At 41.0% G+C, this 25,232-nt stretch overlaps 1 protein-coding gene and 1 pseudogene across 1 annotated transcript in view; one reads left to right on the top strand and one right to left on the bottom strand.

Moving 5' to 3' along the window:
- The window catches only part of GAD2 (glutamate decarboxylase 2), a 77,966-nt gene that overhangs the window by 18,317 nt on the left and 34,417 nt on the right, over window positions 1-25,232 (bottom strand). Inside the window, exons 9-13 of the mRNA XM_024575957.3 lie at window positions 13,711-13,765; window positions 12,236-12,352; window positions 10,041-10,105; window positions 4,367-4,445; window positions 1,582-1,731 (exon numbers count right to left, since the gene is read on the bottom strand). Of these exons, the coding sequence (XP_024431725.2) occupies window positions 1,582-1,731; window positions 4,367-4,445; window positions 10,041-10,105; window positions 12,236-12,352; window positions 13,711-13,765 (466 nt within the window). The remainder of the gene's footprint in view (window positions 1-1,581; window positions 1,732-4,366; window positions 4,446-10,040; window positions 10,106-12,235; window positions 12,353-13,710; window positions 13,766-25,232) is intronic.
- LOC112319421 (fidgetin-like protein 1) lies at window positions 16,740-20,132 on the top strand (annotated as a pseudogene).

Here is a 25,232-nt window from a genome sequence, read left to right as displayed (position 1 = left end):
GGGAATACACCAATAATTCATATTCTTGATTCATTTACTTATCCCTAATGAAAGTGTCAGTGCCAACCAAATAAGTTTCATCTTGAATGATGGGGATCAGGTATGTGTCCTTGTCAGGCTTTCAAGTTTTAAAACAGGAAGAGGTCCCCTGCCCATCTCTAGGGGTGGGAGCTGACCCACGCACGTACAACCTTTATGGGGCAACAACTTACCTGGGGCTTCATGTCAGGCAGCGGCCCAACACTTAGCAACACTTAGAGAAAATGCAGCTGGTGTAAATAGTATTATGGAGGCTTGCCTGAAGAATGTGAAGTCTAGTCATCCCTGGAGACCACCTGAGAATTATTTCTGTATAAAACTCCTTTCCATTTAACCTGTCTTTTTTCCAGGATGGCTTTAAAGAAGAGTCCATAAAATCATTGTGGACTATATTGTTTAACTCTCAAGTCCCCTTTTTTTCTTATTGGCCACCCTCCTCTCTAAACTGCTTCAGGCAATTCTGTTTACTTTGAAAAAGTTTATAAACAACAGCACATGGGATTCGGGGTTGCGGATATGGTTCATAACTCTTTACACAGACCTGAGGAGGAACCCATGCTGGGGTCTCATCCTGGCATGTCTCACCCCTGCTGACCAGGTGATCGGCCTGTTCCTATGGGGTTGAGTCTGTCACATGTTTGTGTTGGCTACTTAAAAAGCTTACAGCCACATTTGTGGGAACTTCCCCACACATGTAGGACCTCAGGGCATGACATCAGCCTTCTAATCGCCCCCTTTCCCTTTTCCTTTGTCATGCTTTCCTCTTTTAGCTGTTGGGTTTTTCTAGCATGTCCTGGCTCTGGTCTTGCCTCTGGTGGGAGATAAGTGAAACCAGGTGGGAAGTCACCAATTTGTGACATTTAAGTTTGGAATCTGGTCAAGATGAAAAATAAAATTTTGGGCCTTTCTAGCCCACTTACACTTAAACATACACTTATGTTCCTCGAGGGCTACAGTGAGGTCCGGCCAGCACTGCACACCATTAGTTACAGAGTTCATGTTTCAGAGAGAGGGATGATCATCACAGTTCAGTTCTGAGGTCAGTAGAGAAACTGTACAAAGGTGTCACTAGGTACTTGTGGAGTTTTTTTAACTAGGGGTGACCCGTTACCCCTTTGAAATATCAAAAATAAGCCATTATGATGGGTTTTTCACTTTTCCTTTTTTGTTCTCCAAACATATGCTTTTAGATTGTGTGTGTTTGGAGAACAAAACGTCAGTGGGTAAACAGCAAGAGCTGGGAGACAAAAACAACAACAAAACACTTCTTCAATACCAGATGTTCTGCCGTACAAAGCAACATGGATTTGTTTTCTAGATGAATGAACATTCAGAGCAAATTGGCTTAAAAGAAAAAAATACAATGGGTTTTATTATATTCTTGCCCATGGTAGAAGGCCGATATGTAGATATAGGATTAAAGAAACAATCTTGGGTTAGTAATTTTCTAATTTGGAAATCAATTATTAACATGGCATACTAAGGCTCACCAGACAGAGTTTATGTTTTTAGTTGACATTCAGCTGATCTCCACGCACTCACCTTTGCTCTCCACATCAACCATAACTTAAAGACGTCAACGTGGCGTCCACACTGTAAGGCCTTGTCTCCAGTGTCGTAGGACAGGTCGTAGTGTTTATCTTGCTGGAAGAGGTAGGAGGCGTGCATCTGGTTGCAACTCTGCATCAATCCCTTGAAGAGAAGAGAGAAGTTAGGAACTGTATTGAATTTCTCAGGTATTCTATTAGATTTACATTGGGATGGAAATTATTAAGAAAAAATAAAAGAGATATTGAATATTCTAGAAAAAGAAAACAATAAGAATCAAATGAAAAAAACATGGTACTAATATCTGGACAGGATGGGCTGTGGTAAGTCCACTCTGGGGGGTGAATGGCTCAGGGTCAGGGTTCGATCGGAGAAGGCATTTGTAAGAAAATAATCACAATCAGAGTGTAATGTTCATTCTTTGGGAGAACATTCTGATGTTCTGGTTTTGTGGCAATTACAATATTTTAGAAACTCTTTGGTTCTGTAAAATATTAGTGCTGTTCTTCTAGGGTTTCATTCATATTTACTTCAAGTACTTTATCATTTAACTGTTAAGGTAGAGTTCTCTTTGGAAATCATAGCTTTTAAAATAATTCATCACTCTCATTTTCATATGCTGAAATCTAAAAAAATAAAGACATTGCTCCTCTGAGATGTCTTAAATAAACAGTATTTCAAATGTCATGTTCCTCTCTTGAGTGCTGAGATTGCATGTGCTGCACTTTCTCCCCCCGTTTGCTTATGGGAGTGGCAGTGGGCAGTGTCATTGTCAATGACCATGTAAGCTCCGTAAGCTCACCGCAGAAAATGGGTGGCAAAGTGACAGTGAATGAGTCGTGCTCTCTGACTAAAACAGCGCTGTCAGTCTCCTTCAAAACCCCGCCACACGGCAATCTGTCATGCACCACAGGAATCCTTTGGCTCCTGCATTATCTACAGCATAATTGTGATTTTACAGAGGCTTTGGCATTTTTTTCTCTTGTGACTCATGACCAGAGAAGAAAAGACTAAAATGTGATCATTTAGCTGAAGTTAGCAGTGAGAACTCTTTTTAAAAAATTGTCCAAATGAAAAGAAAATGCAATGCAGCTAAGATTTAACTAGGGCTCAGCCTTGTAGTTTAGGCTTCATATTCAGTGGAGTTCATCATTATTTTTTGAGACTAAAGGAAGTTACACAATCTAATTGAAATAAGGAGGTAGAAAGACATAGAATTTGAAAAAGAAACTTCACTTGACCGATAAAGTAACAAATCACTGCAGGTGCTTCTATTTTGTTCCACGGTGACAGAAACTTGGCACCAGCCTTGCCTAGCCCAGCAAACTCCCAGATAGGTGCCCTCAATCCTAAGGGAGCACCCCAGCCTGGAACGGTGGACAGACCAGACCAGCTTTGACTAGGAGAGGAAAAGCCACTCAAAGCAAGTGACTTGTAAAAGGGTTGGAGTCTCATTGTGCAAAAAGATAAGTAAAAGAGATGTTGTTTTTCACATAAAGGGCCTTGGGACGATAATATCCTGGTCCTGGGCCATTAAAAAGTTACAACTATTATATTTCAAACCATGTTAAATATGTACATGAATAGGCACTGTACTGTAGATTCCCACTGTCCAATAAATATAGGGAATTCTATATCAAAAATGCCTTCTTTTCAGATATTTGCAATGTATATCAGCATACTAAAGGCTCTGATATGCCCAGAAATAATTAAACTTATTTTTCAAGCTTTTTTAAAACTGAGAATTCTCTTACCAAAGAATGCTTACTGCGAGATATAGAATATGTGATATAAGATGTAGAATATGTGATATAAGATATAGAATGGCATTATTCCTCGGTTCCCAATACGGGAAATGCCATCAGAGCGTCGTAAGTTTGGAAGGGATTCTGGAACTATTAATCTATTCCTTCCCAATGAGGGGATCCTTTTATCCTCTTACCAATAATTGATTGTGCAGTCTTCATTCAATCACCTCCCCTGATGAGGAATTTATTTCTACATAAAGCATTTGTTACTTTTTGGGCAACTTAATTTTTTGAAAAGTGTCCATTTTATTGACCCCAACTCAGACCTAAAGCTATGGTGTATTCTAATTTTGCCATCAGATCTGTGCCACCCAGTGTTACTAACTCATTTCCCTGAAGCCTCAAGAAAAAAATGAAATCTCTTCCACTTGAGAGTCATTTAAACTGTAAGGGTTGCTATCCTCTCAGCTCATCCTTCCTGACTGCCTCCCTCCCTCCTTCTCTTCCTTCCTTTCTAGATTAAACATCCTCAGTTCTTTCAACCCCCTTTCTTACATGCTTACCAAGTTTTCTCCACTGTGCAAGCTCTAGCTTGATGGGGTCCCATATGCTATTTGGCACCCACATAAGCAAACCATGCCAGGTGTGGTTTAAGCAGACGACATGGAGGACCACCACCTCCCTCATCCTGAAACTCCACTCTTTCATCCCATTAATGGTTTGTGAATAGTAATTCTCTCTTGACCCATTGTTGAGCCCACAGATGACAACCTAATGTCCTATGCTTTTTCACAGGTAGAACAATTTGGTCATGTGTGAAACGTAACTGTCTTGTCTAGTCAAATTGTAACCAGACTGTATTAGGACATAAGAGCAGAACCTTATCATTATCTTCATTAACAATTTCCCTTTCTGGATATAGCTCACTGGTCCAGCCTATAAAATCATCCCGTATTCTGATTCCGTCACTACACATATTTACTCTATCAAACCCCACAGGTGGACTGGGCCACCAGTCAGGAAAGACGTACCTCCTCCCTAACCAGGAGAGCAGAGCACTGCAAAGGGACGCCCATCATCTTGTGTGGATTCCATGTCACGGAGTTGGCCCTAAGGGGAACAAATCATGTTAAGAGGTAGCACCCGTGACAAGCAGACTACTCAGGCCCTGTGCATGAGGAACAGAGCTTCAGGGTTCTTGGCGCTGTTTGTCAGACTCCAGGAGGACAGTAAATTTGCAAAACACCAACTGGATCTATAACCTTTCTCTTTCCCATGGAGGCACTCATTTGGTTTCCAAGGTGGTCTGAGAGCCCCTTCCACTGGCCAGGATCACCCAGTCCAGGGTCCCGCCAGTGGCCACCAAGGAGCGGAGCACCAGGCAAGTGAAGGAGTTGCCCTTGTGTGTCTCCACTGTCCCTGCTTCTGACACAGTCATGGCCTGGAGCTCAGAGACATGGGTCATTTCACTGCTTAATTTTGTTCTTTCCCCAACCCAGTTTCTTATTCTTCTGACTCAACTGATCACCAAATTTCTCAAATGTGTAATTTCACAGTAGCTTCTAGCTCATTCCCTGCTTCCATTTCTTCTCAAATCCAGAGTTATCCTTCTAGACTGCAGGTGAGATATACTATGGCTCCTAGAGCAGTTTTCAATCGGTTTGGTTTCAACACACTGGAGACATACTCCTCCATCATAATTAGTGATCCTCAGCTCAGGGGTTTATGCTATCTGAAAAGTCTAAATCATAGTCCTGATTCAGAGTCCTTTAATAATAATAATAATAGTTATTATAATGATGATTTTAATCTGGATATAGCAATCATGTCTTAACTGACTCTTGGTTTCCATTTCCTCCTCCATCCAGCTCCACAGTTATCTCCTAGCTCTGTATATGGCCCTCTCCTCTTTCTAAATTGTTGACAACTTCCTTTTGTTTTCAGCCTAAAGTCAAACTATAGGCCACAGCTATGATGCCCTATACAGGTGAGCCCCAGGCAATGTGTTCGGTCTTGTGTTCTTTCACTTTCTTGTACCTATTTCCATCACACCAGACTATTTTTGTTCTCAGAAAATTCTATACTCATGCTCCTAGGTCTCTTAATGTGATTTCCTCTTTCTGGATGTCACTTCCCTCACATGGCTAAATCTTACTTACTCTTTAAGGCCCAGATCAAGTCTTAACTTTGCCTCTTTCTTGGACTTCATTCAACTTTTCTCCCTGACTATGGTCCGTACTGCTCCGACACCCTCCTCCAGTTCCCAGGGAAAGCAGCTGTTCCCAGTGAGTCCCTACTGTTCACATTACATGCTTTTCAGGCCGGTGAGTCTCCGTGCACATCTCCTGAGAAACTGAATGCGACCTTGGTATAAACAGACTCACAGGAGGAGGAAATAGCAGTACCAACCATGGCAGCTGCTGTGGGTTGCTGCCCCTCTGGCTGAACAACAGACTTGGGATCTCCCTGCTCCCAGCACCGAGGTACAAAAAGCTGGAGGAGAAATGAGAAGCTGGGAAATGTCTCATTCATTCATCTCTTTGGTGAATGGTAGGCTCAGCAAGAACTCTTGCTGGCCTGGGATCTTATCTGGATCAGTGAATAGTCCAACTCTTCTGCAGCACTGGAATTGAGGCAAGAAGCATAGGCAGTTCTTGGCCAGATGGATACTACACCTGGAAAGAGGACTAAATGACTTCATGACCAGAATCAAGAAATCCGGGCTCTAAGCAGTAGGTAATAGTGGCTAAGGGAGGTAAGCTCGGGAGCCAGACAGCCTGTGTTTGCGCCCCGTTCTACACTCCCCAGCTGTGTGATCTTGAGCAAGTTACCCTCTGTGCCTAGATTTCCTTGTCTGTAAACAGAACAATAGTAAATGGTTTGGGTCTTAGTAAAAGTGCTTATAACTGTGTCTGACACACCATAAGGTTGGCTTTTGCTATTAATTTCAACTCTATCATTTATGAGCATTGTGACACTGGGTATGCATTATAGAATATTCTGTAGTATTCTACAGCTGTACACCTAATCCTGAGGAAGCTCAGCTGTGTCAGAAATGACTCCTACAGAGAAGAAAACAGCTCTTCTCCATTTCTCTGACTGGAGGTGTTTATTTCTGTGCGGTGGCCAATGTGTCTTTTTAGACTAGAAAGTGCCCAGGTCCACGGCTGCCTATCACTGTCCTGCCTCTGTCTCAGAGGGGCTGCCTCATAAGGAGGGCAGAAAGCTGCACAGAGTGATTCAATGACACAGGCTTCACTTATGGGGGAAATGTGGGCAATTTGTAAAAGACAGCCTCAGGTTTACTTCTAAATATTCTGCCATGGGATCCAGACACGTGATGTCTGTGATTTTCCACAACTTAGAGAGAACTGAGTCCCCTACGGCTGTTTTCAGACATAGCCTTGTACCCTCATTTGCATCTCAAACTCAGCAGACCCTGAAGAACTCATTCACTTGCCCCTCCTCATCCTTTTAGACCTCGTCTTTCTCCTCTAATCTTCTGTGCCTCAGTTCCTCGCACCATCTTCCCCGATACATCCAGCTCCCCAAACCTGTGATGTTTTGGTTTCAACCTCTTCATCCTGACACCTCACAGTGTCCCTTGCAGTTGTTTGCCCACCTCTTGGGTCTATCCGCTTTTCTCCCTCCCTGCCTTCAGCTTCTTTCACCACCACTGCCTCCCGTACCGGGCATTTTCCCAATAGCTCTGGTCAGTCTCTGGCCTCCATCTCCTCTTGCATCCAGAGTTATCTGTCCAAGGTGCAGGTGGAAAGCACTATGGCTGCTATAGCAGGCTTTACCAGCTTTTTTCCCCAGCCCAAGAAATGTAATGCTCTCTGTGCAGAATAAATGGCTTGCATGGCAGTGATTCTCAGCTCAGAGCTGAGCCGATGTGGCTCTGCGGGCGGGCCCTCCTCTGGGGCGCACTGGGCAGGATCTGTGGACACTCCACCAGCTTCCCGAGCACTGCCATGGCTCCACCTCAGTCTCCAAAAGGACTCGACCGAATGTTCTCGAAGGACGCTTTCAAACCTGCGTGTGCCTGCTCATCACCTTGATGTCCTTCCACTTCTGCCTGCTAAAGCTCCAATGCCCACCCTGTGTAAGAGGAATCATTCCCTCCTTGGTGCCCTCCAAACAGCTCCCTTGTGTGTCCCTTGGGCCTTTACTTCCCCTGCCTTGAATTTTAATCCATTGTTGGTTGTCAGTCTTCCTTGTTAGATTCTCAGCCCCTTGAAGACAGGCTTCCTATCATATTCACCTTTGTGCCCTCACTGAGCCTAGTGCTGAGGCCTGCAGATGGCACAGGTTCTGCAACTGCTGACTTGAATTGCAGAACCCATGGCTCTCAGAGTGGGAGTGAGGGCAGTAAGTGGTGTTGGGGAAGACACTGCGCAGGAACCTTCAGCTGGGCCAGAAAGCCTGGTGAGTGGACCACAGAGGTGGGCTATCATAGGTGAGCACCAGCGTGCTGCGGGAGGGTTAAAGGAGTCAGTTCACAGTGCACAGAAACGGACTCTGGAGCATCAGGGCTCCCGGCATGCCCTCTCAGTGACCGCGCCTCTGGACATTTGGACAGTGCTATCGAGGAAGGAAGTGGCTTTCTGAGAATTTGGTTGGTTCTCCAAGGGGACACCAGCCAGGGCTCTGGGAGCTTGTGGCATTTTGTTATGAGGACAGCACTCTGGGATCCCTGTGACCACTGGGGAACCTCTGGATTTGGGGATAAGATTCAACTATGGATTTCCTCCACTTCAGCATGAGTCCTAATGCTTGGGAAAACATACACCAAGTGAGGCCAATTTCCTTCCTAAACTTGTGCCCGTGCACATTATGCACAGAGGTTTCCATGGGCCCTACAGCCTCACTCACCAAAGAAAGTGGGCTTTTTGCTGATAAGTCGGCAAGATGGATACTGTTGGGTAAATGGATGGCTGGGGGGACTCTGCTCAAAGCAGAACAGTTCCTCTTTATAGGACTTCATAGCTGGCTGTTCCCTTTAGTGGAGTTATAATGCCGTTCCAAGAATTGTGGCAATTACAGAGGACTCTCTGTTCCATGCTAAGTGTTCTAAGCTTTGCTCTCAAATGACTGCCTTTACTACAGAAGTGTGTGGGTGTGTATTTCTCTAAGACTCAGGGGAGGTAATTTAGCAGCTTTCAAGTAATTGTCAGCGTAGGGTGCTGCGTGGCTGTCAGCACTTGGAGTCCCAGGTGGCTTAAGGTAGAATAACAGATGCTTACTTGTTGTGCCAGTTAAAAAAGAAACACAAAGAGGAGAAAGTACCATGCCCAGGACACCTCTGTCGAAAGCACACAGATTTAATTCCTGTCCTGGTTATCTAAATGGGCACGTTCTACATCGTTCACTTTTGTTCATTGTCTCTCCATTCAGTTCACTGCCTCCTCCTGAAGCGTTAGCCGTCATGAGGACCTTCACATCAAAAGGAGCTGGGCCTGTGAGAATCCCTGAAGGACCAGAAGCAGAGACTAGAACTGGCTCAGTGTGGGAAGGGGACAGGTTCCTGCAGTCAGAGCAAGGGCAGCTGACTCAGGGACAGCAACCCAACTGGCGGGTCCCTTAGCTGGTCTATCTCGTGTCTTGCAGCCTCTTTTCACTGGTTAGGCAGGGAGCCCCTGACTCCGCCTCAGTAACCCCACCCCCTCTTCCCACACTCAGAGATTACCCGGGTGTGAGCCGGCCTGGGCGTCATGCAGCACACCCTGTGTATTCTTTCTGGCCTGGCTGCTCTGCGTGACCAGTGCTGACAGATGCTTCCAAGTGCCATCAGCCTCTCTCCCCATCCTGGAACAGAAACTCTGCCAAGCTGTCTAGGAGCAGAGCCAGTGGGAAGCTTCCCCTGGGCAGCATCTGGCTCCTTGGCAGGGCGCACTGAGAACCTGGCAGCTTCGGATGAATTAAGGCCTTCTCAGTGGCCTGGAGTGTCAGAGCTCACAAACACAGTTGACCTGCCACATCATGATGGGAAAACTGTGAACTCTGAGCTCCCTCTCTGCACATGGCCCAGCGCCCGAGGCTGGTGTAGCATTCTGTAATTTTTTTCTTTTTCTGTTGGATCTGAATATGCTTTACACTAATCCAATATTATCTTTTTTGTGTTTTACAGCTTTTCTCAATGATTTACTGCTTAGTTTCTGAATAAAGGGTGCTTTGCTGCATTAGAGTTACATCAGAAAAAAATTAATATGGAAATAAAGGCATGTTCCACTTTAAGTAAAGTGACCATATTAAACCTAAAACCAACATAAATTACCAAGTCCTTATTTGCTTTGCAAAATTATTTACTGGTTTCTTTAAAGCAGTGGAAATCATCCTTCATGGAACCCAAAAGCTATAGGTCTTCTCCCTAGTAAACTATGGAGTGCTAGCAGGTTAAACGATTTTGGTGGTTGGTCCACAGATCCCAGGGGGGTTATTCCTGATTGCTTGGTGAACCATGGGCCCCAGGTAGGAATCTCTGTGTTTGAGAAACGTTCCACTTGGGTCATTTGATACAGGCTTCGATTTCTTTTTTCATTACACACAATGTTCACATGTGTATGACCACACACGGCAAGGCACATGAGCTCTGCACAGAATGGGCTCACCTGTATACCCACAGTTCTTGAAAACTGGGTGCTTTTCACATTTAGCTTCCACACTTTACACTTCACACTTTGTGAACAAGAAAAACGTGTGTACCTTTCCACGCCACTCAGTTTCCACTTGTGTTTCCGGGACATCAGCAATCCCCCACCCCAAGCAGCCTGAAAAAGATTGTACAAGGAAAAAGGTAGTGCTTTCTCATTGCTGAGAGTTCTACAGTTTGGTGTCTTTCAGAACAGTGAGAAAGAGTCTCCTTGACCCTGGGCAATTTAGGGGGTTGGCCACTTTTGTCTAGCACTGGATTTTCAAGGTTTAAATTGGGGGGCTATTGTTCTAAAGTATCAGACTCCATCTGCATTTATATGGTGTAAGGAGCCAGACTGGGGCCATGTTTCCTCAGTCTGCATGAGAAAGAGCCAGGTTCTCCCTACAGCCCATCTTAAGCCAAGTGAAGCTCATCACCTCAGAACGAGAAACCCTGTTATCTCCACAGGACGTGGCTGGGGACTCTTTAAACATCTTCCCAGGGGCAAGGGAAACTCTTTTGACAAGTCTGGATGACTCCAGAGGGAGGAAGCAACTTCATAATCCAATTTTACTCCTGTGTAATTTTGGATAAGCTAAGCTCTCTGTCAAGGAAACAAACAGCAGAAAAGCAAGCAGGAAAGATTTGTACTAGTCAATTAGTTGAGCAATTAGAACATGTCCCTTAAAAATTTGATCTCAAGCTTTAATATTTGGATTGGTATAGTCATCTTTAAAAACACCTGTCAAAGAGGAGATTCATTGGAAAATGTAACATTTTTTGTGAATGTTAATAAAAATGTTCCTGGGATAATTTTAAAGGGGAAAAAACTATTAGGGTAGGGTATGATAGCTTTTTTTTCCCCTTTGTTGTGATTTTGGTTCTTTTACAGTTTCAAAAATTACCCAGTTTTCCAAGTGCATAATATTTAAGATATTTTCTAGCTTAATTATAGAATGTATAAACACTAAAGAGAATAAGAATAAGTGGTCAGCTTGATGTGTTTCAGAGAAAGCTAATGCACTTGGTTGCTCCCAGCTCTCTTGCAATTACAGATCCCGGAGGGGAGACGGCAGCATTTGCTGGCTTAGGACACAGAGACGCTGCGATTGGTAAAGCTGTCGGTGCAATCTCTTCCTGAATCCACTAGCAAGGTTTGACAGGCTCCCCAGTTCCAAGACCAGCTCACTGAACAACTCGAGCCATTCAACCTTTGCTCGGTGTCTTGTATAAAACGATGGAATCTCTGGTACAACTCACCTTGTGAGTCAGGAAAGGGAAAGAAGGTTGGTAATGGCTAGGCGGACATCTCTGAAATAATGGAAATTTAACTAGCTTAGCCTGTGGACATTTTCTGCTCCTAAAAAAGGGGGAATTAATTTGCTCTGAATACGTATCATAGAGCCAAAATGATCAAAAGCCAGTGCTACTCACCAGTTCTCGCACCAGAATGTAAACCAATTTATGCTTCCTTCACTGAGAAAGCCTTGCAATCAGAAAGGTCAGCTGTATGTATCAGATGTCGCGCTAGTTTGGTACAAGACCTTATCTCATTGTGGATCATTGACAGTTTGCAGATAGCAGCTAATCTTTGAGCTGCACTTTGAGAAATATTGGCCTAAATTTAAATACCTGCAATTTGTCCTAAAAATGGACAGTTTTTCACTGGAAAATGTTTTCCTGGCACATCTCCATTTTTTTTAATGTGACTAAGCCTGGAGTCAAAACCTTCAGATATAGTTTATCTTCTTAGCTGATCAAGCTAAGAAATGGGAAATTTGGTGGTAGGTATTTCTTAGCAAATTGTCAAGTCTGCTTCCCACTCAATATATACAAATATCTGACTTGAGTTGGGGATTTTACCCTTTGGGTTTCCTATATAAATGCAACTCCTATTTACCCTTTTGGTCATTCTTGCAGGGAAATAAGCTCTACATGTATGTGACTGTGCGTATGTACGTAGGACGTTATAGCTCAATGAACTGAGAACTAAGTGCTCAGCTCGGGTACTGGTCAAAGAAATAAGAAGATTATCATGTTGGGAACATTAAGGCATTATCAGCCTGACACTGCTTACAGTGAATGTTGTATACTATGTGAGTTGTGTGCTATTTTGTCTTTGTACTCTCTAAAAGCTGAAATATCACCAAGTGAAAATAAGTTCCTAAAGTAAAAGAGAGAGTGTGAGAAAACAAATGTCAGTCCACGAGCCCCAGGTGAAAAATGTGCAAGGACAGGTTAGTGGCAGGCCCTAGGGGATACTTACATCCACGTGCATCCAGATCTTATACTTCTTGCAAATGTCAGCGACAGCTAAGAGGGGATCAAATGCTCCGTACACGGTGGTCCCAGCCGTGGCGCTCACAAGGAAAGGAACAAATCCCTGTGCAAATAAGAAAGCCCCAGGTATGTAAAACAGGGGTTCAAGCATTCTTTGACATAGCTGACAAAACCAATGGACATTCTTCCCCTATCATACACATGTGCATTTTGGGAGCCATCAGAAGGGTTATTGAAACTTGAAGCCTGGTAGCAACAATATTCACACTCCAGGATCTGAGTTCTCCAGGCCATTTTGCTGGACCTACAGTTGCCCTATGAGAAGACATTCTGGTTCTCAGAAGAGGCTGCCCTGGATCCAGAGGTAAATAAGCTTTATAGTGCCCACAGGTCATTTATATATTCCAGGGAGATTTTCTGGCCTCCCAGCCCCTTTTGCTGACTTTCCAGTCTTCCTTTTTCACTACTTCTATTGGAAAACCCTCAGATAATATATTCGGAGTCTTAGAGAAGAGGATACACATGAGCTAAACAATTGCCGTGGCTTTTATCCATCTTAGTAGTTCTCTGTCTGCCTGGCCCTGGCTCAGTGAAATTGATTGAAATAATACCTGGCTGCTGAAAGAAGGCTGAAGAACGCCTCAGATTGGATGAACATGTTACTCCCCATGATGTAACATGATGTTACAGAGGCAGTCTGTAGGTGGCAGCAAAGTTTAATCTGTGATTAACGTTACAAGAAGCACTTCCAGTACAAGAACAAGGGGAACCTCCTGCTGCCAACTTGTGTGAGGGAAAAAAGGTCATATAAAAAAATTATTCTTGAGTTCATAATAATCGGATGCATGTGTTATAGCATTGAATTAGGAACCGTATTAGGTAAAAGTTAAACTAAGATAATTTTAAAAACAAGCTCTCTGGCTTGCAAACCATCCATGTAAATGACTTTCCAGAGTTTTGTGGGGCTCTCTAGCAGGTCTTCGGAACTTGTTACTTCTAAAAAGAGCTCTAAATTGCTTCTGAAAAATAAGATGTTGGGAGAGCCAGTCATATCAATATGCGTCCAGGCAGGAAAAATGATTCCTTTCAAATAACGCCATACTAGTAACTCACACTCCACATCAGCATTCAGGTATTTTCCACTTGTAAAAATGATCTTTCAAATGTGTTTGTTTAATTCCAAACCTCACCACATAAGAAGAAAAATGCTTTGGAAATTCTTACAACATTACTGTGTATGTTATTTATTCAGCAACTTAGATCTTTCTAAAGCAGAGCCTCCAATTCAGAGAAATAAATAATGACTGGGTGCAAAATTCCATATTCTCATTAAAGCTGGGAGGTTGAGGCTGGGGTCTTCTTTTTAAAAATAAAATCAAAGTCTGTTCTCCACCAGATAGGAATACAAATTCATACCCTTAGCTTGTCACGGGCAGCATAAAGCTCCCCACAAAAACTTACTTTTTGTTTGACTTCAAGGATCCTTCTTTCAAGATCAGATGGGATCATTTTTCCCCTGAAAGGAAAAATAAATATATTATAGATTTGACTTGAATAATGTACTTTTTTTGTCTTTGACAAGTGGCCACATGAGAGTAAAAGTCCAACCCTAAACTATTGGTAATAATGGTCAGTTTAAACAATTCTTTGCCTTTTTTCAGGAAAAAATGCACTTCCTCCCCAAATGATGCAGGACTATAATTTCTGGCAAGTTCGGGGGCTCCTGACCAAACTGCACTGTCAGAACAGTCATAGGTCCCTGCACTTGACACAGACCCTGCTTTTTAGATCATCCTCTTAATTGATTAAAACAAGGCTGCTTTGGAGCAAGACATTTAGCAATGGAGGGAGGGTGCAGAAAACGACTTGTATTCCAAATCTTCTAATGAATGAACCTACAGACAAAATACCAAGAAGAGAAAATCCATTCTGAAGCATTTGAATGAAATATTAAGCCAAAAGCTACCTAATTACATTCTAACTGCTAAACACATAAAGCAGGCCAAGGACTCACGGCTCCAATTTAAAACAGATAGACAGACAGGACTGGAGAGAGAAACATCCTTTCATCCCTGCAATGTTTCTTTCCTAAAGTAAAAACACGGACAGTGCTTTGCTCACTATAAAACCCCATCATTATAATAACCAGAGGAGTTGATTTCTCCAAGAAGCTAGATGTGGCGAGATGAGTGATCTCAGTCAGGTTCCTTAATTTCCCTGTGCCTATGATCATTGTCCCTAGAACATGGTGATAATAATGCTACTTATGGAATTATGAGGATTAAATGAGTTAATGAATGCAAAATTCTTTTAGAAGTGCTTGGCATATGGGAAGCATTCAGTAAATGTTAGCTCTTATTGTGGGGATTGTTATTATGTGTTGTGACATTCCCACCTTAAGAAATCAGGGACAAAGCAGGCGAAGGGCAGACAGCGCAGGCACGCGGCACTGGAGGCAGTGAATAGTCTCTACACCCGCATAGCTCTCTTGAGGTTGCTAAACTGGCTAAGCTTTTCACATCAAGGTCCTTGATCTAGGGTTTTTTTTTTTAAAAAGGCAATTTGGGAAAATAAATTATGGGGAAGAGGTTGTAACAATAAATGGTGGCAGGATGCTACTCGCATTTAGTGAATAGCAAGGAGGTTATTAGTATTTGTCACCAGCCCAATAGTCCATCCGTGGCTGTCCCTGTGATTCCAGATACAGAGCAAGCATCGGGCTGCTTCATTATACCTTCCAGTGTGGTCTTGCCAATTTTTTTGCATATTGAAATATTATTCATTACTTTGCTAACATTTCTCCATTTAAAAAGATAACTTGTGCATTATATAGTGAGTAGGTAAGTTATATTTTCTACAGTTCTCATTTCAGGCTAACAAAGGAGGTGTTCCAGAATAGTTGGACTATAAAGCAGACATTGGGCCTGAAGGCACTGAGAACCGCTGATCTGTGTGAAGCTGTTTTCCAAGGAAAGGCAGCTAAAGTACAATTACCAGGCCAAGGTAATGGGCAAGTTCGCAGTGGTTAGTTAGTGAGGGTGCTAGGAAATAAAGGGCATTAAATGTACAATTCAGACCAGCCCACCTTTGGGGAACTTCTGTGTGATGGGGACAGAAGGAAGGACAGAGGGAATGCAAAGAGAGGGTGCTGGGGAGGGCATCTCACTCTCTAAATTTCTCTCTTCACAGCTTGGCCTGAGAGTAACCCTCAAAACAGTGATTTTCCCCTCTCTTAGAACAGGCTCTGCTAAAATACCTTGTCCCAGAGGCTGCTATACACAAAATGTTCACATTTCAGAGGAAATTCAGATATTTATCCTTTATATAAAGTTCTAATCACATTACAATCACTGTAGTCATTTCCTAATATGTGGAAATTGAGAGACAGAATTCCTAGAAATTGGCTGCAAATCCCAAACTAGTCTACCCAAACTAGTCACCTCTGCCTTGGAGAGTTTGAAGTGGACTAACCTGAGAATCACTATCTGCTCATCTAATCACATCTGGATGTTTTGTTAAGTGTAGGGCAGTAAGGCCCTCACAGATTAGGGTACGTTAGAATTGAAAGAGGCTCAAGACCTGATTCTAGTTTAATCAGCTTATATTTCAAATGAGTAAACAGACCAAGAGAGTTGAAGTGACTACCCAAGGTCAAAGCTCATAAAAGGCTGGTTGCAACTAGAAATAAAATGTCAAGCTTCCAGCACAAACTCAAAGGGCCAAACATATAGGAAACCTATTTGGAATAATTGGAGTCTTTTAGGATAAGATAAACCTTTGAGATAATATCGGGCTTTCATGAATCAGAGGTGTCAGTCAAGCCTTCCAGGAAAGCGGTAATGAACATCTAGTCAATTTCATTTCCATATCGGTGAGCTGTGGGGCAGCAGGGAGGGGCAGGCTTGTCTAACACTGTACTCCCCCTTATTTACAGGGGATACAGTTCAAGGCCCCCAGTGGATAGTACAAACCCTATATATGTTTTTTCCAATACATCCATACCTATAGGAGAGTTTAATTTATAAGTTAGGCACAGTAAGAGATAAACAAGTAATAATAAAATAGAACCATTAAGCAATATACCATACATAAAAATTAAGTGAATGTGGTCTCTCTCTCTTTCTCCGAAAACATCTTATTCTTCTGTACCTACTTTTTTCTCTTAAAAGAAGCACTTCATGGTTTCTCTTTGGCATCTGCCTTGTCAACATAACTACTCTTACACTTTGGGGCCGTTACTAAGTTAAGTAGGGTGACTTAAACATCAGTACTATGATACTGTGACAATCGATCTGATAACTGAGATGGCTACCAAGTGACTAATGGGTAGGGAGCGTCCATAGTGGAGAGACCCTGATCAAAGGGATAATTTATGTTTCAGGTGGGATGGAGCAGGACAGCATGGGATTTCATCATGCTACTCAGCAGAACAGTGCACAATTTAAAACTTATGAATCACTTCTGGAATTTTCCATTTATTATTTTGAACCATGGTTGACTGTGGAAAAGCGAAACCGTGGATAAGAGGGACCGCTGTAATCCAGTCCACATGTTTGCTGCTTGCACAATGGAAGGTGGTGGGTGTGGCTCTTGACAGGGCGGACCAGTTTCTCCGAGGCACTCTGCCTTCCACGCCCATCTTTGTTTTGTCCACTTAAGAACCCAGAGCCTGATGCACTACAGATGGCAGATCACCATTCATGGGAGGTGTGTTACTAGAAGGCAAAAGTTTAACCCAAGGATGATATTAATATGTTCACTCTACCTCACACTAACTGGATGGCTAGTGTGGGGGCCTTGGGAGACAAAATTTTCATCTTTCCATTTATCTTATAATTGGCTGAATTACTTTGGAACCATGGTTCTTAAAATGTAGGGTGCATAAGAAGCACCAGTGCACATCTTTCAAATGCAGATTCTTTGGCTCTGCTTTTAGGAATTTTGATTCAGTAGGTCAGTTATAGGACCTGGAATTAATTTATCCCACAAGAGTTTACTGAGCACTTACTATGTGCTAAACACTGTTAGGGGTGCTGGGGTACCCAGTAAAACAACCAGTTTCTATTCTCCTGGACTTACATGCCATCAAGGGAGATAATAACATGGTTCATAGACAGGCATGCATAGGATTTTGCACTTCTAATAAGCACCCAGAGTGATTCAGAAGCGAGTAGTCCTAATTCCAAGAAATATTGCTTTAGAGATGAAGTTTTAACCTGGTTGGCATTTAAATAATTGTATAACATACTAAGTCAGTCAAGTAAGCCAAATACTTTTCATGTTACCCATGGCTTTGAGCCATCATGGCTTAGGGCCACAAGCAGAAGGAGCTCCAGATGTGGCACCGTGTGTCCCCTGCCTGCCCATGTGCTGAGTGGTGTGCACGCTGGGGCGACAACCAGCAGGCTCTTCTGAGAATTAGGGGCTGTCTGGCCAGTCCTGGCCTTTCCAGAGAAGCATCTCTTGGTGCAGGGCAGCTTTGGATGGCAGCTGTTGCATTTTCTATGTCTGTTCTAAAAGTATTTCCATAGCAAAAAGTTATCTTTAGTGTTTACACATCTGGCCTTTAGGCTCACAATTAAGTCATGACTGATGCTTTGTAACGCTGCTCTGTTGTCGGTGTGTAAGGCAGGACTGCCATTCAAGCGACGACTCTCGAACCAGACTGCTGCTTTGAATGTTGCTGTTTTGAATTAAAATTCCTGATTAGCGATAGCCTTTCAGAAGTCACATGATGCTATAGGGTCAAATAACTTCATAAAGTTGCCTCTGCAAAACCCCACAATGCCAGCTAGAGCTGCCAATAGGAAACACCTTCTCTTTGTGGGAAGGGCCAAACCCATGGATTACACTGTGTGCGGACTTTGAGCCCACATTCACGGCTACCTTCCATGGCTCTGAAGGAGAAAGCTAACTCTTACCAAAAGGAGAATATCACTGGAGAGTGTAACCTCTAGGCAGGCATCTAAATGGTCACATATGGGATGCTTGAGTCATTGGCGACCATGCTCACTCACCCTGCTGAACCTATAGTAATTCTACCAGCCTTTCCTAAGTGCATAGAGCTTGGCTGTTCACAAAGATAGAAGGCAAAAAGTTCAAAGACTTCTTGTTGGCACCTGCTGGGACATCAGTTGTAATCCACAAAGAGGCCATTGTCTTTGTGTTGGTTTTGAGGAGAGTGATCCATTAACTAACCCAGCTCGTGGTACAGATAGGACCCAAGACATCCCAGAGAGCAGTCCTTTGAAGGGCTCTCAGAATGCCCAGCCACCTGTGGTGACAAACACCCCAAGGCAGTGTCCCACATTCTCAACACCTTTTGGTGAATTAGCCACTACAAAATCGCAGCCACACCATTACTTGTAAACGTCAGAAGGGAAGGTAACAGCTCTCCAAAAGCCAGCTTGGGACTGAATGTGTTTGTTCTCATCCAGTCAGTCTTGTGTCCTTGGGAAAGGAAAGCTTCTGTGGTTCTGGCACCACTGAGTCACCTTCCACCACAATCCTGAACAAGGCCATTAGTAAAACAGAAGATCATGGCCAAAGAGAGGAAAGCAGCCCGGCAACGTTTGAAACTGCAGAAGAGTGATTATGGAGAGTAGATCAGCACCCCGTGCATCAGGGTTTTCATATGGTGGTGTGAAAGTCTCTGGGAGCCAGTCGATCGTGAGGAATATTTGGAAAGTTTGTTCCTCCTGTAGCTAAGCAAGATGGGCAGAGGGATCTGGATAAGGGGTGCAGTGTGAGCCTGATGGCACCGGACTCACAGAACCAACACATCCAGTTGATAAGTGTCTGAAGAGCTTGGAGCCAAACATGATTGAACTGATTATGAATAGATTATGGACCCTGAGCCCCTCATGAAGTGGGAAGATGTTGCAGGGGTACAGTTTGCCAAAGCCACAATAAAGGGGATAGCTGTGTGGTCCGTGATGAGGCTAGACATCGTTATTGGTTTATGAGAACCCCAGAAAGGAATTCTCTTTGGTCCTCCCGAGACTGGAAAAACACTGACTGGCAACTGTGTTGCTAGTCAGTCAGGGGGAGGGGGGGACCTTTTCAGTATCTCTGCCTCCTCCTTGACCTGTAAGTGGGTAGGGAAGGGGGAGAAAATGGCCCATGCACATCGTTTGCTGTTGCAAGATGTCAGCAGCCAACTGTGATATTTATTGATGAAAATGATTCCCTGTTATCTCAGCAGGGAGATGGTGAGCATGAGTCTTCCAGGAGGATAAAAACTGAGTTTCTAGTTCCCTTAGTTGGAACAGCCTTGTCTTCTGAAGATTGTATGCTAGTGGTAGGAGCAACCAATTGCTCTCAGGAAATCATGAGGCTGCGGGAGGAGGCTGGTGAAAAGGCTCCGCATTCCCCTCCCAGAAGTCATTCAGGAGAAAGATACTATTGATCTGATGTCCGGGGAGCAGGGCTGCCTCTGTGAGGAGGAAACTGAGCAGGTTGTGCAGCAATTGGAAGGGTTCTCGGGGCCGACTGACACAGCTGTTCAGAGAGGTCCCCCTAGGTCCCACTTATAGTTTACAAATTGCCAGTGTGGCCACAGTAACACCAGATCAAGTTCCACCAACAGCTGGCATTGATTTTGAAAATGATTTTATTTTATTTTATTTTGTCTCAAAACCCCGTTATACTCTTTACTTAAAAATTAATCTTAATTGTATTTTTTTACATTACTTTTTAGTCCCCTTATACCTTTCCCCCCAGCAATCACCACACTGTTGTCCATGTTCGTGAGTTCTGTTACCTTTTTGCTTGATCTCCGCCCCACACCCTGCCACTAACCGTCAGCTGGGCGACCCAGCGTGTCTCCAAAGGCTTTAGGGCTTTATGAAAACTGGAACAAGACTTTTGATTGTGGAAAGTAAATAGGGCAGTTAAAATTGAAAGATGGCATCTTTGTAGTAGTCTTTTCCATGCTTTAGCTTAGGAAACTGGGGGTTTATTAATTGTACTCTTAATGTATATTCTAAATCCAATGCCTCAAATAAAATAGAATAGTGATAGCTAAGATTTTATAGTTGATTGACAACCTGTGTTAATAGAAACTTGATTTTTCTTCCAGTTATTACCTGATGTGTACATCTATTCATATAAAACACGAAGAAACTTTTGTCTGTTGTTTCTAACAGGTCTTTTTCAAGATGTGTAATGAAATGAATCGTGAGCTCAAATTGAAACTAGATCTTATTTGTATACAAGGATGTATAATTTATATAGAAAGGGTTTCCCCCAAAGACCGCATGATTCTTAGTGCTGGCTAGCGTAGGGCTTACCTTGGAAACAGAGCTTTGCTCACTGTTGTTTAAAGATTTGACATCTCACCAAAGCTGGAGTGAAAGTGCCAGTTTTCACCCTGTCTGTTTCGTAACCTGGATAAAGTCTTTTTCGCTTACCAGGACAAACTACTAAAATACGTTCAGATATTAAAAAAGAAAAACAGATTTTTACCAAAGGATGAAAAAAAGATTTGGATAAATAAAGACACATCATGTTTTTGGTGAGAAAACAATGTAGTAAATACAATTAATCTCTAAACACAATTCCAACATGATCCCCAGTGGGAGTTGTGGGGAGATGGAAACCTGGGGAAATAATTCTGAAGTACAACTAACTGAAAAACGTAAATAAGGATATTCAATGTTTTTAAAAGTAGCACACAAACACAAGAATAGGCAGGGGACAAATTTCTCTCTACCAGAATGTAGAACACATTGTCAAACTGTAGGGTGATTAAAAAGTGTGCTAATGAAGCCAAACAGGGAAATCAGTGGAACAAAACTAAAGACTAGGAACAGGCCTAATCTGAATTCAGTGTACACAGATCAGTGGTTAAAGTATTTTTTTTTAACTTTCATATGGCATTGGGACACGTGGCAAAAAATAAATTAAAAAAACTACATATCTCCCAAACACCATAGATCAAAATAAATTTCAATTAGATCATTTATTAAAATTATAATATAAAGGCTCTAGGGGAAAAATTAATGTTAACATATACTAAGGATGGGAATACTTTCTATAGAAGGGACTAAAGATGGGAAATGAATAATTAATGATAGCTCTGACTACGCCAAAATATGATATTTAATTTTATTTATGGTATTTACAAAAATACCATAAATAAAATTAAAAAGCGAATAATACATTTTAGAAAACATTTACAGCATGCGTGACAAAAAAGGATTTTATTTTTTCATTTATAAATAACTGATAAGCATCAAATGCTTGACTTTTCTAATTATCAAAAGTGCAAATGAGAGCAATAATAATAATAAATAATAATAAAAGGTGCCATGCACCAAATTCATACAGGTCACTTAAGGTTTTAATCCCTAGGTTTAGTGAGGACATGGTAAGCAGTCACCCCTGTATACTCCTTTGGGGGAATATAAATTGATAGGTTCTTTTTTGAAGGGCAACATGCTAGCAAGAATCATAACTCTTAAAATGGGCACAGTCTTGAGCTCAGAAATTCTATTTCTAGGAAATTATCCTAGGAAAATAATATAAAAATGTATGTAAATATTTAGGCACAATGACGTTTATACTAGCGTTTTTAAATAGCAAAAACTTAAAGTAACTTAAATATCTAACAAGTTTGTTAAATTACTTAATAATTAACAATAATAAGTTGTAAACAACAGATTATTAAATGTAATTGAGAATTATATTGGAGAATTTCTAATGACATGAATATTACCCATATTTTAATCCTGTAAACAGCAAATTCTAATCAGTAAATGTGTTTAAATTATATATAGATGTGTGTGTGTATATATATGAAATTATATGCACCAAAATATTATAAGAGATTTTGTCTACATTCTTCCATTATTTTTCTATAGTGAATATGTGCTACTTCTGAAATAAGAAAAAATAATGTTCTTTTCCTTTTTTTTTAAAGAAGGGGTTATCACTCACCTAACACCATATAGAAAAGATTAACTCAAAATGAGTCAAGACTTAAATGTAAGAGATATAACTATAAAACTCTCAGAAGACACAACTGAAAGTAGTAATACAAAATAATACTGAATATAAATTGTAATTGAAAATTTTTTAATTAAAAAGAAAACTCTTAGAAGAAAGCATAGCACTAAAGCTTCATGACATTGGATTTTGCAATGAATATTTTCATGGGTATGGGACCAAAGGCACAAGCAACAGAAGAAAAAAATAGACAAACTGAACCTCATGAAAATTAAAAAGTTTGTGTATCAAAAGACACTATAGTAGAGTAAAATGGCAACCTACGTAATGGGAGAAGATATTTACAATTCATATGTATGATAAAGGATTAATATCCAGAGTATACAGAGAACTCCTTAAACTCAACGACATAGAAACAACCCAATTAAAAATGGTTGAATGAACCTAAGAGGCACATATAGAACATTCCATCCAATAGCAGCATGATACACATTCTTTTCAAGTGCACGTGGACATTTCCCAGAATAGAGCATACATTAGGCCACAACACAAGCCTTAACAGATTTTAGAAGACTAAAATCATATCAAGTATCTGTTCCGGCCATAGTAATGTGAAATCAATAATAGGAGAAAAATTGGAAAAGTCATAAATATCTGGAAATCGAACAACACCCTCCTGAACAACCAATGGATCAAAGAAGAAATTAAAAGAGACATCAAATGTATCTTCAGAGAAATGAAAATGAAACACAACATGCCAAAACTTGCGGTATGCAACAAAGCAGTTCTAAGAGGGAAGTTTATGGTGATAACGCCTACATTAAGAAAAAAGAAAGATCTCAAATGGTCTAACTTTATGTCTCAAGGAATTAGAAAAAGAACAAACAAAGCCCAAAATTAGCATAAGAAAGAAAATAATAAAGAACAGAGCAGAAATAAATGAGAGAGACTAGAGATACAATAGAAAAGATGAATAAAACTAAGAGTTGGTTTTTTGAAAAAATGAACAAAACTGACAAACCTTTAGCTAGACTCACCAAGAAAAAAAGAGGATTCAAATAAATAAAATTAGAAATGAAAAAGAATACATTATAACTGATACCACAGAAATACAAAGGGTCCAAAGAGACTACTATAAAAAAATTATATGCCAACAAAGTAGATGATGTAGAATATGGATAATTCCCAGAAACCTACAACCTACCAACACTGAATCACAAAGATATAGAATTTCTGAAGAAAGCAATAATAAGAGATTTAATACGTAATCAACAACCTTCAACAAAGAAAAGCTCAGAATGGTTTTAAAAGCAAGTAAATTCCACCAAACATTTAAAGAAGAATAAAGGCCAATACTTTGCATGTTCTTTCAAACAAATGAAGAAGAAGGAACATATACTGACTCATTTTATGAGGCCAGTATTACTCTCTCATACTAAAGCCAGAACATTACAAGAAAAGAAAATTACAGGTCAATATCGCTGATGAACATACATCCTCAACTAAATACAAGCAAATTGAATTTAACAGTACATAAAAGGATCACACACTATGATCATGTTGGACTTATTCCTTGGATGAGAGAGTTTAAAAAACTCTCAACAAACTGGGTATAGAAGAAATGTACTTTAATATAAAAAGGCCATGTATGACAAGCCCTCAACTAACATATTCAATAGTGAAAAGATGAAAACTTGTTCTCTAACATCAGAAACAAGGCAAAATTGTCCACTTTCACCACTTCTAGTCAAGATAGCATTGTAAGTCCTAGCCAAAGCATTCAGACTAGAAAAAGAAAAAAATGATATCAAAATTGGAAAAGAAGATTACATTGTCTATGGTTGCAGATGACAGAATCTAGAAAACCCTCAAGACTTTAACAAAAAACGGTTAGAAATAATAAATAAATTCAATAAAGTTGCAGGATACAAAATTAAGATACATAAATCAAGCCCACTTACAATAATATCAAAGAGAATAAAATACTTAGAAACAAATTTAAGAAAGGAGGTGAAAGATGTGTACATTGAAAACTACAAGATATCAATGAAAGAAGACACAAATAAAGGGAAAGTTGTCCTATGTTCATGGATTGAATAATTTAATGTCCATACCACCTACCCAAGACAACTTACAGATTCAGTGCCAGCCCTATCAAAATTCCAATGGCATTTTTCCACAGAAATATAAAAAACTATCCCCAAATTTGTATGGAACCATAAAATAACCCAGTAGCCAAAAACAATCTTGATAAAGAAGAACAAAGTTTGAGGCATTGCACTTCCTGATTTCAAACTGTGTTAGCAAGTTATAGTAATCAAAACAGTATGGTACTGTAAAAACATATATAGACCAATGGAACAGAAAGAAGAGCCCAGAAATAAACTCATGCATGTACAGTCAACTAATCTTTGATGAAGGTACCAAGAATACACCATGGGGAAAGGATAGATCCTTCAATAAATGGTGTTGGGAATACTGAACAGCCACATCCAGAAGAGTGAAACTGGATCACTATCTTACACCATAAACAAAAATTGCCACAAAAGAAATTAAAGACTTGAATGTAAGACTGGAAACCATTACACTCCCAAAGTAAATATAGGGACATTTGTTTCAGTCTAGGGGGTGAGCTCTATCAATTGGTGGTATTGATAATTTTTATTTTGGATGTGACAGCAAAGCAAATGCAACAAAATCAAAATAAACAAGTGGTACTATATCAAATTAAAAAGCTTCTGCACAGCAAAACAATCAATCAGCAAAATAAAATGGGGTGGGAGAAAATACTTGTAAACCACATATCTGACAATGGTTTAATCTCTAAAATATGTAAGACGCTCCTACAACTCAATAGCAAAAACAGAATAACCTAATTTAAAAATTGGCAAAGAACTTAATAGATAATTTTTCAAAGAAGGCATACAAGTGATTAACAGGTGTATAAAAAGGTGCTCGACATCACTAATCAGGGAATTGCAAATCAAAGCTACAATGAGATATTCACAGCTGTTAGGATGGCTATTGTCAAAAAG

Source organism: Desmodus rotundus, chromosome 4 (genome assembly GCF_022682495.2).
Source record: "Desmodus rotundus isolate HL8 chromosome 4, HLdesRot8A.1, whole genome shotgun sequence".
NCBI classification, from domain to species: domain Eukaryota; kingdom Metazoa; phylum Chordata; class Mammalia; order Chiroptera; family Phyllostomidae; genus Desmodus; species Desmodus rotundus.
This window is presented reverse-complemented; position numbering and strand designations above follow the sequence as displayed.